This window comes from Vipera berus (genome assembly GCF_964194415.1).
Source record: "Vipera berus genome assembly, chromosome: 5".
Classification (NCBI taxonomy): domain Eukaryota; kingdom Metazoa; phylum Chordata; class Lepidosauria; order Squamata; family Viperidae; genus Vipera; species Vipera berus.
Window position 1 is genome coordinate 72,337,262 of NC_138207.1, and position 15,689 is coordinate 72,352,950.

Below are 15,689 nucleotides of genomic sequence, written 5' to 3' on the forward strand. Positions count from 1 at the left end.
GAGTTGAAGTCCATGAGTCATAAAAGAGCCGAGGTTGCCTACCCCTGGTCTAGTGGTTAAGGCACCAAGATAGAAATCAGGAGATTGTGAGTTCTAATTCTGCCTTAGGGATTATTTATTTATTTATTTGTTTGTTTGTTTCAATTTATATACCACCCTTTTCCCGAAGGACTCAGGGCGGTTTACAGGGCAAATTAAAACAATGCAATGTACAAATTAAAATAAAATTAAATTAATAGCCCCAAAACAGTTTAAAATTTAAAATTTAAAACCATTAAAACCCCTCAGTGCAGGCCGGCTAAATCAAGTTTTTAGGTCCCGGCGAAACGAACGAAGGTCGGGGGCGATCCGGAGTTCCACAGGCAGCTGATTCCATAGGGCAGGCGTGCTCACTGAGAAGGCTCTCCCCCTGGGAATCGCCCACCGGCACTCCCTGTCCAGCGGGACCCTGAGGAGGCCCTCCCTGTGGGAGCGCACAGGACGATGGGAAGTGGATGCTGGCAGCAGGTGCTCCCTAAGATAATCCGGACCCATGCCATTTAGGGCTTTATAGGTCATCACCAGTTGGGTGATTTAGGGTCAGTCACTGTATCTCAGTCCAATGCATCTCACAGGGTTATTGCGGGGAAAATAGGAGGAGGGAGTTAGATATTATTATTATGAATTAAGTATATTCATCGCTTTGAGTTATTTATAAAAATAATAAAGACAGGAATAATAAATAATAGTAGGGACACAATTGGTTTGGAGGGGCCAGCAGCATGCTATAAGCACAATCAAAGCCCAGTTTTCTCCCCAGCAGGCTCACGCTATTGCATGCAAGCCATGATCTCTGTTGTAAGCCAAAATACTTTTGCTATCATCCTACCATTTAGAAATAGATGCAATGGCCTATCACCCAGTTACACTGTGATTGAACATTCACATCTGAAAGTAATGATTACAATCTACAGCAGTGGTGCAAACCTATGGCATGCGTGTCAGAGGCAGCACTCAGAGCCCTTTCTGTGGGCACGTGCGCCATGCCCTGGAGATGGCAACTGACCCTCTTCAACCAGCCACCTGCTAACTCGCCGAGGCCCCATGTGGTCGGATGCATCCTGGCACGGCTGATTCCCCCCCGTCACATCCCTCCTGGCCTTGCATGCTCTCCTTTTCCCAGGCACGACCCACTGCATCACCTCCTCAGCTGTCAGCTGGCCATCCAGCTCAGAGGCGGCTTCTTTGAACTGCTGGCAGTGGGCTGCGGAGCCCCAGAGTGCGCCGGTCGAGGGGCCAGCAGGCTGTGGCTGCTGACAGACACCGTTGGCCCCCATCCGCTCACTGGCCTCTGTGTGCGGGGGCTGATGGTGTCAGGCAGTAGCTGCCCCAGCCCTTGCCCTGCCCCATGGCAATGGCACCCCCACCCTGCCTCGCCCCATCCCACAGGATGAGTCTCCTGCCTACCGCCCCACCTGCCAGAGACCTCCTGGAGCTCCCCCAACCCTGCCCACACCCCACAGGTGTCCCTCCCCATGAACAACATTGAGGTGACCACACCCACTTTGGCCACACCCACCCAATCTGCCATGACCACCACAGCCACACCCACCTGGCACCCGGCAATAAATAAGTGGGTTTTGGGTTGCACTTTGGGCACTCGGTCTCTAAAAGGTTTGCTATCACTGATCCACAGTATGCGTAGGGCACGAAATGATGGGACTTTGGGTAATATTTGGGTGTTATTAAAGCAAGGGATTCTTTAGTTGTTGAACCTCATTGTTCATAGTATATTGAACCATTTTTCACTGTTTCCTAAGAAATTCAGCAATCTTTTGCTTCCAGGACAGCGATTATGAAAATCCAGATCACCCCTCCGATTCTGAGATGTATGTGGTTCCCACAGAGGAGAACTTTGATGACAGCTATGAGCCTCCTCCAAGTGAGCATGAGCCAAAGACAGTCCCAATACCATTCTCATGTGCTGCTCGGGGTGTATATGCAGGTATGTGCGTTATGTCCACACTCCTGTTTCTCAAGATCAAAGTCAATGATAACGGAATTAAAAGAAGCCAAAGAGTTTCAAATGGAGGCAGAAGCTTTTTAACATTCTGGGAGGTCCAAGGGCAGAACAGCCATTTGAGCGTACATTCAAACTCACACTCAGACATATTTCCACATACATCCATTTTTTCCCCATGGCTTTTGATCCATTATAGCCAATAACAGAATAATCAGGAGCAAGTGGAATAAGCTAAAATGTAAAAATAATTCTTGACCTACACATTTAAATGAATTATACTGCCTAGAATGACAATTACTGATAATTTTAAACTGTCCTTTGGATGAGGTTCTCTCCATGTGGATGACCCCAGGGCAATCTGCCCCGCCCCCTCTTGAAAGACTCATACCCATTCTTTTTCAAGTTCTCAGTTTTAAAAACAATAATCCTCTCAAGCTTCTATTTCTTCTTATCTAATTAGAATTTCATTTTGCTACATTGCCTGAAAATTAATCTTTTTCATTGATTATATCAGTTTCAGATGATTTATGAACATCTTAAATCACATGAAATCTCCAATAATGTCCGTTTATTATGACGACTGCCCAGGAACTTACATTCTCTTTTGATCAATTACCAGCCAATAAGAAGAACTGTCATCTCACTCTAATAATACCATGAACTGTATGGTTAGAAACACTGGGGTCCATATTAGGAAGGGGTACATTAAAAAGTCAAGATGGAAGCTGCAGTTGAGCTGTTGAAGACCTTCCCCTTTTTATGTGGGCCATCAACTATACATTTTTCAAACACATAGGCTCCTAGATAGAGATTTAGTCAAATTATGTCTTCAGCTGGTCCTCACCAATCATGATCAAAACTGGCAATTCTGCTAATAAACACCATGGCCATAAAAGTGAAACATCACACAATTCATGTGAACTTAACAATGCCAGTTCAAGCTGCAGTTATTAAGCAAATGAGCAAGCACTGTAAAGCATCACATCATATGACCACAATTTGCAACTTCTTGCTGGCTTCCCCATTGACTTTGCTTGTTGGAAGCTGGCTTTGAAGGTTGCAAATGGTTATCATGATACTCTGGGATGTTGCAACTATCATAAATATGCACCTGAATTGTGATTACATGACTGGGAGGATACTTTGATGGGCAGAACTTTAGGGACTGGTTGTAAATTTGTTTCAGCATTGTTGTAACTTAAACAGTTGCTGAATGAGCAGTCAGTAAGTGAAGACCATGTGTATTAGATTGTTTCTGATTATACAGTTTTTCATATTCCCCATTTAGTCCATGGATAATTGTCAGCTCAATATGGATTTTATTAATAGACAAGGAACTAACAACCCTATCTCAAGAGAAATCATTATTCTGTTGGCAGCTCACTTGGTGTCTTAGGGAGAGCAAACCAAGAGTTGGGAACAAAAGATATTGGGTTACAAAGAACTAGGAAACCACATTACCATTAAAAAGGAGCTTATCTTTTAAGTTGAGACTTCCAACTTAGGTTCCCAATCTATATTTTTTCCCACAGCACCTTAAAATCTCACCATGAAATTTGATGGCAAAATTTTAAATAAAGCTTCTGGAATAAAAAAATAATAATAATAAGAGTGGAAATGAAACTGAGAGGCAAATCACACTCTGCTTTAAATTTTCTCAACTCTTATTTCCATGGCACATAATTGTGACACCAAAATTTGGACATTGATATAATTCAAAAGTGTGAACTTGTTAATTGTGTGTTTGGGCGTGGTAAAAGATTTAAAGGTAGAAAAGAGGGGTTATGCCTCCTAGACCTAGAGGCTTTCTTTCTCATTCCCACCCTATATCTGCACCAAAAAAAAAACATTCCAGAATTTACATCCCATCCTTGATGTGCTGTCACTACCATAATGAAGATACCGTTTCAGCTAGTTGGAGGGTGGGGGGAGAGATAAGGCTCCTAACCTGGGAAAAAATTGATCACTTCAATACTTAGTTTTGCTCCGTCCAAATAGATCTAGTCACAAACCAAATATAGTCATCCCAAAGATACAATTATCCTTGAGGACCAGGGCTTTTTTTCTCATAGAACGCTCAGAACGGAGTTCCGGCACCTTTTCTGGATGGAACCTTGTAGGTTAGGCAAGGCAGGTTGTATGACATGTGTGAGTTCCGGCACCTTTTTCTTTTACAAAAAAAGCACTGTTGAGGACTATTTATTAAAATAAAACTAAGCATTATTTGCTTTTTTTCTGAAATGCTTCAGATGGTTTTGGATGGTGCACTTCAATATTGTTAATGAACCTCCAATATTGTTAACGGAACTGTTTTTATCTAAATGACTGAATTCATTTTATCCAAATTGCTATATTAAACTATTGAATTATGGCTATGACAATTCTCACTGCTCCAGGTCATGGTTGTCCCAAAGGTGCTTTTTCAGGAGGCAACTGGACTTTCTTTGTTTTTCCTTGAAGACGTTTCACTTCTCATTCAAGAAGCTTCTTCAGTGCTGACTGAAGTTCAGTTTGAATTATAGGTTCAGGTTGGCTTCAGTGATTGGTTGCCTGGGAAAATCTCAGTGCAAAATAAATCGAGTCAGAATCCTTTTTGGCCCCTTTTTGTTCAACTTATCTGTAAACATAATAGAAACTAACAATATTTTTCAGTGTTTTTTTTAATTCCAATTTATCAATGATTCAGTATAGGCTGATGGTATGACTGCTTTTTCAATAACACAAATAGATTTAAGGTGATCATTAAGTGTTGGACCTTTGGTACTTACTGTTAAGAGATGAAACATAAATTTAATCGTAATTAAAAACTAAGCTATATTCTGATATGCATTTAATATACTCCACTTATTTTTTGGAATATATTTTAAAAATTTATTCTTTCATCGGCATGGTTTAATTAAAATTGACCGGCCTGAGTCAGATATTTATAAATCACATTTTGTTATTTGGAAGTATCATTACAACATCCAGTGTCAAACAATGTCTGTAGCTGATAGTATATTATAGTTCCAGCAAAGTAACTTGTGTTTTTTTAGCATTACAAGGATAACTTAAGATCCGTGTCAAACTTTCTGGGCAGCTTTGACAAAGTGGGCTACCTGTTGTTTAAATCAAGCAATGCAAGTGGTATTTGATGGGAGTTTGGCTGTGGTAATAATTAGATGTCTTGAATAATCCGATGTTCTTAAGTCAAATTGCAGGTGGAAAAGAGTAGGAAACTCAATGTATTTAACATCCTTACGGAAACTAATCTCATTTAGCATAGAGATAGAGACCACAATTCCCAAACCTGGAAAAAAAACAACACCAGCTTAATCATCTTCAAAGCCACCAACATCAATTACTTCTCCAAACCACCATAGATCGCATAGCATGAAAAATCCTATCAGCCCCATTCCAAACAAAAGGGAAGTAAAAACTTTGATTTCATTTCACCCAGCGACCATCTGTGTCCTCACCTCATCTTGCATGTCATGTAGCAAATAACAAACAAAAGTCCCAGCTGTTGAACCAATCTTCCCATTGGCAGAGCTGAAGTTATGCAACCAGAAAGTTCCAGCAATATAAGATCGGTGTTCCAGCAAATGGAAGAATAAACCACCCACAGAGTTCCACAGTTGAAAATGAACTGTTTTAGTGTAGCGTCAAGTACTGTGAAGAAATAAACTTGCTCTGATGTTGCATATAACCATTTAATGTTCTCTTGCTGTCCAAAACAGATTCATGTGGTTGCTGGTGCTACAGAACTTGTTAACAGTGTAGTAGGATTCCATTCCATGGAAATACAACTGCATGAAAATGGACGGGAATGCCCTTAATATTATTTCTTTTAATTATACATTTTTTTTCTTCTGCCATTCACAGATGACAAACGATCTAGCCAACAGAAGACTTGGCACCCACCTATTCCGCCAAACCAACCTTCACCTCTATCAAAGAAACCAGCCACTTTACCCCTACCGCCATCTGCTGTTCAGAAGCCCAGACTCCCACCCAAGCCAATGGACGACGAGGTGACGCTTCCCATTTTTATTACACTGACAGAGACAGAACAATCAGGCAGAAGAAATCTGCTCTTGCTATTTTTGTATGGGACATTTATATTCCGCTTTTTTCACTTTTTTTTCTCCTTCTGTAAAAGGAGGTTGCATGGCAAATTTAGTCATACCTAAAGCTGCTGCTAATGACAAAGCAGGCTGACAAAGATGGAGGACAACCAGGCACAGAGAATCAAAAGAGATTTCAGTTGCAAAGCTACTAAATTATACCTAACTTATAATTTGGAAGACAGCAAGACCAATTACTTGAGTCAACCAGCTTGACTAAACCGAAAGTAGGCAGCCTAGGCCTGCCCCCAAGATGCTTGCTTTTGTTCCACCTAATTTTTTGAAAAAGTTTAAAAACAAAACCAAGCAAAGACATGCTGCAAAAGAAAGCATCCATTTCTAAACATTCTATTTATCAGCAGAAATGGCTTTGGATCCCACAGAGAGTAGTAGAGAACATTCTGAGACCAGGTTGTCTTCTTGAAAGGGAATGTCTTGTGCCCGTATTTTGCATCCTTACCTGGGGTGGGAGGATCTTGTTACAGTAACTCATGCTTTTGCCATTGCCTGCTTAGACTATTGCAACGTGTTGTATGTGGGACTGCCTTTTAAGATCGCTCAAAGGTTGTATTTGGGTTGACCATATGCTGACCAGCATTCACTGGTCACGTCACCCCAGATCTCCATGACCTACCCTGGTTACCAATAAGCTTCTGGGTGGAATTTAAAGCGCCAGTGTTAACCTATAAAGCCCTACATGGCTTGGCAGTTTGTGATCTATAGGGTCATATTCTCTCATTGAAGTTAGCCTGACCATCTACCCAGAAGAACTGTTCCTCTTTAGGAAGGGGAGGGAAAGAAGGCTCAGGTGGCCTGCATTGGTGGTTACACCATCTTTTGGAACAGCCTCCCAGTCAATATCAAACTGGTTCCCATCCTGGCTGCATTTCAGAAGTAACTTGAAGCACAAAACTGAAGCTTTGGAAGGACATGATTCCATCCTCATTGGCAGCCTGTAGACACAGTCAGTCAGTCCATCCGAACACTTTTAGGCCACCTAAGAAATTGATTCATTTGCTGTCATCAGCTACTAGGTTTGTTATGCTGAACAACTGAAGTACATCTTGTGTTGGATAAGGGTATTTAAAAGCATGGGAAACTGCTTTGGCCAAAACATTAAGAAATTAAGAATCTTTGAAGGACTGTACCGCTGAGCATAAATACAACCGGTGCTGGTCACCGTTTCCAGCTACATTAATTTATTTTATTTATTTGCCAAATTTATATGGTTGCCCATCTTGCCCAGAATGACTCTAGGTTGCATACAATACAACCAAGAATTAAAACATTTTGTAAACCATTAAAACAATGACCATAGATAAAACAATCCTATGAGAGGGAAGTTTGCATATAGGATAACCCACATAAAGGCTGCCTAGCGTGCAGGAGATCCAAAAACTACAGATTTTTTTTTCTAATGGATTACCTTCATATTTACAAAGGTTCTCAATAGAAATATTGATTATAAGTCTTTAAATTGCTTGAATGTCTTTTTAAGATCACTCATTGTTATATACTTACACACACGTGTGCGTGTATGTGTTTACCTAGATTTTTTTTTCTGCTTAACTTTGGTTTTTATTGTTGGTATGGCCTCTTTTTTTTTAACCAGATATGTTTTATTTTTGTCTTGATGTTTTGCAAATAAGCAGAAAACTATTTTCTAATAAAATTCCAGGTTAAAAGATTCTGGTGCAATATAATCAGATAGATCTTTAGAACACAATTTTTCCCTCTACCTCCACAGCCATTTAAGATTTGAAACGAGGTTTCTAAACTGAGCTCCAAAACAGGCAGGGAAGCAGACACCAAAGTTTAACATGAATTACCATTTTATACTTTCTGCATGTGTCTCCAGGAAGATAGCAGGCTGTCCGCCTTACTTCCTTGCAAGCTCGATATAGGTAGTCCTTGGCTTGCAACCATTCAGGTTACAATGACACTGAAAAAAACAGCTTACAACTGATCATCACATTTTCAAGCATCGGAGCATTCCCCCCACCCCGTGGTCATGTAGTCAAAGTTTGAGTGCTTCACAACCAGTGTGAATTTACAACCGTGGCTGCGTCCAAGGATCATGTGATCACCATTTGCCATCTTCCCAGCTGTCTCCCAATAAGCAAAGTCAAGAAGGAAAGACCGATTTACTGAACGATTGTGTGTGATTCAGTTCACAACTAAGTTCCATTTATTTTAAAGTTGAAACATTAAGGCACGCATAAAGCTCTACCGAACGTGGAGAGAAATGCATTTGTTTGCCTTATGTTAAACACACCAATATTAAATCATCGCTGCATTTTCTTTTAGGCAGATTATGTTGTACCAGTTGATGATGATGATGAAGATAATTATATAGAACCCACAGAAGAAGGCACTTCACAACCTGTAAAACGTAAGGTTTGGATGATTTTCTTTGCAACTTCAGAAAGCCAGGGATGTGACTAAGGCATTGACTGAAATATGTGAAGTATATTAAAAAAAAACCTGTTATCAGAGTTTTGTATTCAAATTACGTTTTTCGTTTTCTTATGAGAAGATAAGGACTTTAAAAGGGAAAATGGAAGACTGGGTAAAGAATTAGAGCCAAGTTAAAAAAAATAGCTTCTATGAGAAATAAAAACAGTGAGAATTAAATTCTTGGCAGCTTTATAAAAGAAACTTGTTGGGGCTTGCCAGACATGCTACTTTCATTGTACTGTATATAATATATTATGCTCTAGGATAGTCTTTTTCAAACTTGGCAACTTTAAGATGTGTGGACTTCAAATCCCAGAATTCCCCATGCTGGTGAGGAATTCTGGGAGTTAAGGTTCACAGATCTTAAAGTTGCCAAATTTGCTCTAGGACAGGGGTAGGCAACCTTGGCTCTTTTATGACTCGTGGACTTCAACTCCCAGAATTCCTGAGCCAGCATAGCTGGCTTAGGAATTCTGGGAGTTGAAGTCCACAAGTCATAAAAGAGCCTAGGTTGCCTACCCCTGCTAGGATTTACAATGCTTCAGAGGTTTAAAAAAAAGGGGGGGCTTCATGGAACACAAGGAGAAATTCATAGCACCTCCTTCAAAACAGATGCATCTGTACCTGAGATCATATAAGTACAGTTGTTTTCAGGAACTGCAAAAAGGGGTCACATTTCTGTGTCTGCATTCCTAAAAGCACCTTCACGTTTACATCCAGGGTATTGCATGACCCTTTGCTCTTTTGGAAACGTGGATTTTTTCAAGCTGTGTCCTTATATATTGGGAAGAGGTACGTGCAAATGGCCACTGAAATTAGAAAAACGTGTATATTACTTATCCTTTTGAAAAAGCAACCTGAATTTTCAATGAAATGAGAAAAAGTAAAACCTTAGGTAATTGATCGGGGGGGGGGGCTCAACTGTGTTTCTGGATTTTGTCTTTCTCAGAGATCTCTAATACTTTGCTTTGATCATTTTTAGCACCTGTGGTGAACAGATCGACCAAGCCTCCCTGTTCTGTACTATCACCTTCCATACTAGGTATGACAATTTTGCGTTTATCTTCCCAAAAATCATGCAAAGATGCAATTAGTGGGTTGTGAAATAAATTTAGTTTTAATTCTAGGCAACCAAATTGGTTACATTCCCTTAAAGGAAAGTAGGATTCCAAAGGGAAATGAGTTGTATGTTTTTAAGAATGCTTCCCCATAACTCCGGAAATTTGCTCTATATAAGGCACCAGGCTACAAAGCCCCTCCCCTTTTTGCCATACATATGTACAAAGGGGCAGGATTTCAATCACATTGCTGGGACCACAATCTTTTCTGGTTTGGGCCTTTTCCCCTTCAGAGGCTGCTGAATGCAGGATTTGAAAAGAAGCATAAGGCTCATGCATGATATCCTGCCTTTAGTGAAATGATACAGAGATATAGCCGAAGGCTTCATTTCATGTTAATTATATTTTTAGCATGAGCTGCAAGTATCTAATATTTCCTTCAAAGCCATCTCTTAAGGCCGCAGTTCTTCTGTTTATTCAGAAATTATTTTCATTGGATGTGAAAATGTTTTAATTCCTAGCAATTCCTTTAAGTCAACTCCTGGTGACTGCATTGAAGACATTTTCTTGGTACCGTTGCAAAAGTGATTGGCCCTTGTCTTCTTCTGGGGTGTTCTTTCAGTGCCCCAGCATCTAGTCGGAATTTGGAAATCTAGGGTTAGACTGGGAAATCAAAAAACCTAACTGGAAGAAGGTATAGGCAAAGCATATCTACGTATTCATAAAATCACCAGAAAACCTGGATACTTTATATAAAGGATTCCACTGTTAATCTAAAAATGAAATCTTTGTGTCATTCATGTGCCTAGTTTTGCACAAAAATGGCTTATTTCTGTTTTTATCCTTTTGTCTGCAGATGTATATGAAATCCCTGAGGAAGAGGTAAGATGCTACACACACACACACACACACACACACACACACACACTTTATGTATTTTATTTTTTAATTGCCTTGTAAACCGCCCTGAGTCCTACGGGAATAGGGCGGTATATAAACTAGCACGTTAGGCAGTGTATTTACCTCTTGAGCCACAGGATCTCTCTCGCTCTGTTAGCTTTCTGCAAGGGGAGATATGTTTCAAATGTTAACTATTTAGATTACCTTGCTATGATGTGATTATATAAAAAAAATTTAAGTTTGGAAGTAATCTATGGTATTTTAATTTGTATAATATATCAGGATAATATGAATTTAAAGCTTAGTTGGGAAGAAGAACAGCTTTAGACAATTGATATAAATTGTTTTATTTGTGATTGTTTTTATTGGGTAGATTGAAAAGTATTATCTTGTTTTTGAATAATTATTGATATGATGTATATATATATGTTTGGAGTTTATCTATATGAGTTAAAGTTCGATAGTCTATATAGTTCAGGATTGTTTGTGTAAGCTAGATTATGATTGTATTTTTATACCCTGTATTCTGCTCTGGGAAGTGGGGGGGGAGGGGAAAGGGAGGGTGGGGTTGGGGAGGGTTGGGGAGGGTGGGAGGGAAGGGGGTTGGGGGGGTTCTTTTTCTCTTTTTTCCTTTTTTTTTGTTGTTGTTTGTTAAAGATAAAATGTATTTTAAAACTTTTTAATAAAAAATAAAAAAAAGAAAATTAAAAACTTAATGCAATTTGTGAATATTAATCTAATTCATTTTCTCCAACAGAAGTCATCACCTCCATTACCCAGGTAACTTACTACTCACTGAAATTATAAGTAAATGTTGCTACATAGTAGAGGTTATTTCCCAGTTTATTTTCTCCCTAAAAAGTCTTAATGTAACGTAGATAATTGTAATTTTATGACACAGTGGAATTTTAGTACAATGATGTATCGCAAAATAGCTGATGTGAGGTCAGGCATAAGACAATTTATGCTAGAATTTGAATATGATGAGCCCAGCTTTTTCCAGGTGCTGCTTCTAGGTCTCAGTCTACACACTGTGCATGTTATATTAAATATATGAATAATAAGCTGCACACTGAAAAAATGTACTTTAATTCTACATGATCCCCCAGCAACTGATATTTGGAGAACTGTATGAGGCGGAGTTAGAATGTAGGAGAAAGAGTGGAGTCAAAAGAGGAATCAGCGTGGAGTCACTATGTGGGCACAAATGGACAACCCCTCTTGAATTCCGTTAACCCATATAAAGCACCAGAATATTGCTAACTGTTAGTTGACTAATATCCTGTGCATAGGCATGAGCAATACATTACTTTAATTGGAACTTAATGTCTGGCCTTGGTCTTTCGCACCTCACATTAATCTAGTTAACTATTGGTTAGCACTATTTTGGCACTAGATAAGGGTTAACAGAATTCAAGAGGGGTTGGACTTAGACCGTTTGTGGCTATGTAGCAACTCTAGGCCAGGGAGTGTCACGACGTATCGCGTTGATACGTGTTGTGACATATGGTGACCTTTTTCCCCTTGCCAGAGCTGGGGTGGGTACAGCTTCCCTGTGACGCATCCGGCCCGTGGGCCGGCAGTTTGATACCCCTGCTCTAGGCCAGGGCTTTTCAACCTTTTTACCCATTGTACCACTTTTAGGATATGGCAACATCCAAGTACCACCAGTCGCCTAGCAATGTGTCAAAAAAGGAAAAAAGTGTTGAAGTACAGGTAGTCCTCAACTTACAACAGTTCGCTTAGTGACTGTTCGAAGTTACAATAGCACTGAAAAAAGTGCCCCCCAAGCCACAGCCGAGCAAGACACCTGCCTGCTCGCCCAGCGGCGCTCTTCCTCCTGTCCGAGGTTTTCATTGTTGTGAGCATTTCTGTTGAGGATTGGCAGTGGGGGGTGTTGGTGTTTGGTTTTTATTTCCCCCCCGCCCCTCTGCTGGGTGGTTGCAGCAGGTTTTGGTCACTTCACATGACCCTGGGACACTATGACCATCATAAATATGAATCAGTTGCCAAGCATCTGAATGTAAATCACAAGACCCTGGAGATGCTAAAACATTCCATCTGATTGGCGCTTCTTCTTGGCTCAGCTGGAGCCTGGCACTGATCCTGGTGCTTCCGCTGAGCCCTGACAGCCCCAAAGAAAAATTGATCCTGGCGCTTCCACTGAGCGCTGACAGCCCTGCAGCTCCAGCCATCTCTCGCTCAGGCTTGTGCGGTCCTGCCACCGGTTCGGCTCATTCCCCTCCTCTGCTACCACTTTTCTAGGATGGTCACGTACCACCTGCCAGGTGCCAATGTACCACCAGTGGTACCCGTACCACTGGTTGAAAAGCCCTGCTCTAGGCTGATTCCTCTTTCAACTCCGCCCCCGGCTCTGCCACTTCTCCACCTACACAGAACATCTCTGGGGAATATGACTTGAAATGTAGTCATCCTGTGTGAAAAGCCTGTTTGTATATTTTGTCCATAAGGATAGCCAAGCCACTTCCTCCCAAGCCAGCTTTGAGACCATCTGGAGGACATTCTCATGAACGCAACATACCTAAAGAATCATTCACACCAGATGCATTGAAATCAGACAGGTTTGTTTTCAGTTTAAAAAAAGTTTCTATAAGTTGCTAAGGAATATAATTCACGTTGGGCATTTAATGTTTTGTGAATAGTGTTCCACTTTGACTAGGAAGAGTCAAACATTTATACACCCACACATGTACCTAAAGTTTAAATTGGGTCTCATTCAAGAACATATAGGACATTTAAAAAAAAAGATTAGAACCCATGAAGCCAACCTAAATAAATAATTGACCATAAGACACTGCCACATTTACTGTAAGGAGTCAAAATTATATCTGCTTTTTAGGTAACTCAGCTCAGTTCCCACTGGGATAATACCCCTAAAACCATTAGATCAGGGATGTCAAACTGCTGGCCCATGGGCTGGATGCGTCACAAGGAAACTGTGTCCACCCCATTGCCGGCAATGAGGAAAACGCTCCAATACGTCACTCGACGTCATGTGACGTTGCGAGTTTGACATGTCTGCATTAGATCATTAAAACAGATAATTGCAGTTTTATTTAGAGGAGAAAAATAAAGCCTAAAACATCATCTGTGTTTTCCAGAAACATTTTACCACTTCCAAGGCACCGTCCTTCACCGAAAGCTGTAAGTATTTCACATCCAAGTTCATAATACAATATGAACAGTCTGGACTATTGTAATGCATGCTAGATGGGTCTGCCCTTGAAAAATATCCAGAAGCTTCAGTTGTTTCAGAATGCAACTGTCCACACAATTTTGCATAAGCATATAACACCAGTTTTGCAGGAGCTGTACTGGCTGCCAATCTATTTCTTGGTACATTTCGAGGTCCTGGTTATCACCTTTAAAGCCCTACATGGTTTGGGGTCAGGCTGTTTGAAGGGCCACCTCTCCCCCATTACATCCACTTAGCCCATCAGGACAGGAAGGCAGGGTATTTTGCAGGTCCAATATGGTAGAAATGCATACCTGGTAGGATCATGAAAAAAGGCCTTCTCGGTGATGGCCTCCTCTCTCTGGAACACAATCTCCCCTTTTCCGAAAGGCTTTGAAAATGTGGTTTGCCAGCAGGCCTGGACACCATGAATGGAGATGGAGATGATCAAGTGGCTGATTTGATTGTGTGGCCACGGCCGATGGGCAAGTAGTATGATTTTTATGTTGTGGAGTTTTAATATTGTAAGCCATCCAGAGTCGCCTCTGTGTGAGTTGGGTAGCCATATAAATTTGCTTAATAAATAAATAACATAGAAGCAGTGAAGTTCCACAGATATTTGGAGCCATGACACATTCAGCCCAAACTCCAAGATAATTAAAGAGCCCCCTCTTGCCCATGCCTAGATATATGCATACAAACCTTCTTTATCAGAGTCTTATTTATTTTTTTTTATTTATACTTCATATTTCTTAATCGCCATCTTCCTCAGACTCTTACAGTATGTCCTATGTCCAGATCTGGAATGGCTGCCATTTAGGGTTTATAGAAACTGGAATTCAGACCTACAAAAAACCATGATTTTCACAAAGCCATTACAGTGTTTATGCTGGGTTAAACAGAAACCAGAGATCCTGTTTTAAAAGTTTCTGAAATAGGGACTGGATGGCAGTATGGCCAAGCTGATTATTGGGCTTTTTATTTTGGTGCCATTCGAACACAGTGCTTCACAAAACAAATGTTTTTCAAGCTAACCATTGTTTTCTCTGTAGAGGTAAAGCTATTACCCAGAGGGCAATGCTCTTTAAATTCAGGTCAAAAACTCTGAAAAGTATCATTCCCTACAACCAGTGCATTTTTTGTAAAAGAAAAAGGTGCCGGAACTCACACATGTCATACAACCTGCCTTGCCTACCCTACAAGGTTCCATCCAAAAAAGGTGCTGGAACTCCGTTCTGAGAGTTCTATGAGAAAAAAAGCCCTGCCTACAACAGTATATAGAGTAGTTTAATTAAGAATTTTATTGGCTCCTGATTTTATCTTCCTGCGGATTAATGCTATGGGTCTTTTCATCATATCTCACTGAAGGTATATCAGAAGGTTTCCCAACCTTGACAGTGTTAAGATGAGCGGACTTCAGTTCCCAGAATTTCCCACCCACCTTAGAATCAGACATTTCAGAGGATTCCCTGTCTTGAACTTCATAGACTGAGAAGGAATATTCCAGGGTAGTTGAAAAACTGATGAGTAATGTGTTGACTCTATCCAGGGCAGCAAAGGAGCTAATGAATCATAATGAGGAGCCAGCAGAAGCTTCTCATAGCATTAAAATGAAAGAAACAAGTTTGGCAAGGGAAGACTAATTAATGGAACTCACTGGGAAGCTACAAATTTGTAATCAAATCGATTCCAAAGGCATGGAAGGATTATAAAAAATGGGGCTAAGTCACACAACTTGCTCATGGCAAAAAGTCCATAAATGTGCAAGCATTTCTGAAAGTGTTGTGCTGACCAGTTGGGTCAATTCACTACCTCAACATTACAAAAGTTATAATTTTAATATGAGGCCAGTTTAGTCTAGGTTAAGGCACCAGGCTAAAAACCGGGAGACCATGAGTTCCAGTCCTGCCTTAGCCATGAAAGGCAGCTGGGTACCTGTGGGCCCTGTCAGTCTCAGCCCAACTCACCTT

The 15,689-nt window shown here is 40.6% G+C and overlaps 1 protein-coding gene across 2 annotated transcripts in view; it reads left to right on the forward strand.

Annotated features, from left to right (window-relative positions):
• BLNK (B cell linker) overlaps positions 1–15,689 on the forward strand; it is a 70,733-nt gene that overhangs the window by 38,988 nt on the left and 16,056 nt on the right. For both annotated transcript variants that reach the window (XM_081328892.1, XM_081328893.1), the window contains 8 exons: positions 1,825–1,984; positions 5,867–6,015; positions 8,416–8,500; positions 9,548–9,607; positions 10,480–10,505; positions 11,281–11,303; positions 12,995–13,105; positions 13,646–13,688. In XM_081328892.1, coding sequence (XP_081185018.1) covers positions 1,825–1,984; positions 5,867–6,015; positions 8,416–8,500; positions 9,548–9,607; positions 10,480–10,505; positions 11,281–11,303; positions 12,995–13,105; positions 13,646–13,688 — 657 coding nt within the window. The remainder of the gene's footprint in view (positions 1–1,824; positions 1,985–5,866; positions 6,016–8,415; positions 8,501–9,547; positions 9,608–10,479; positions 10,506–11,280; positions 11,304–12,994; positions 13,106–13,645; positions 13,689–15,689) is intronic.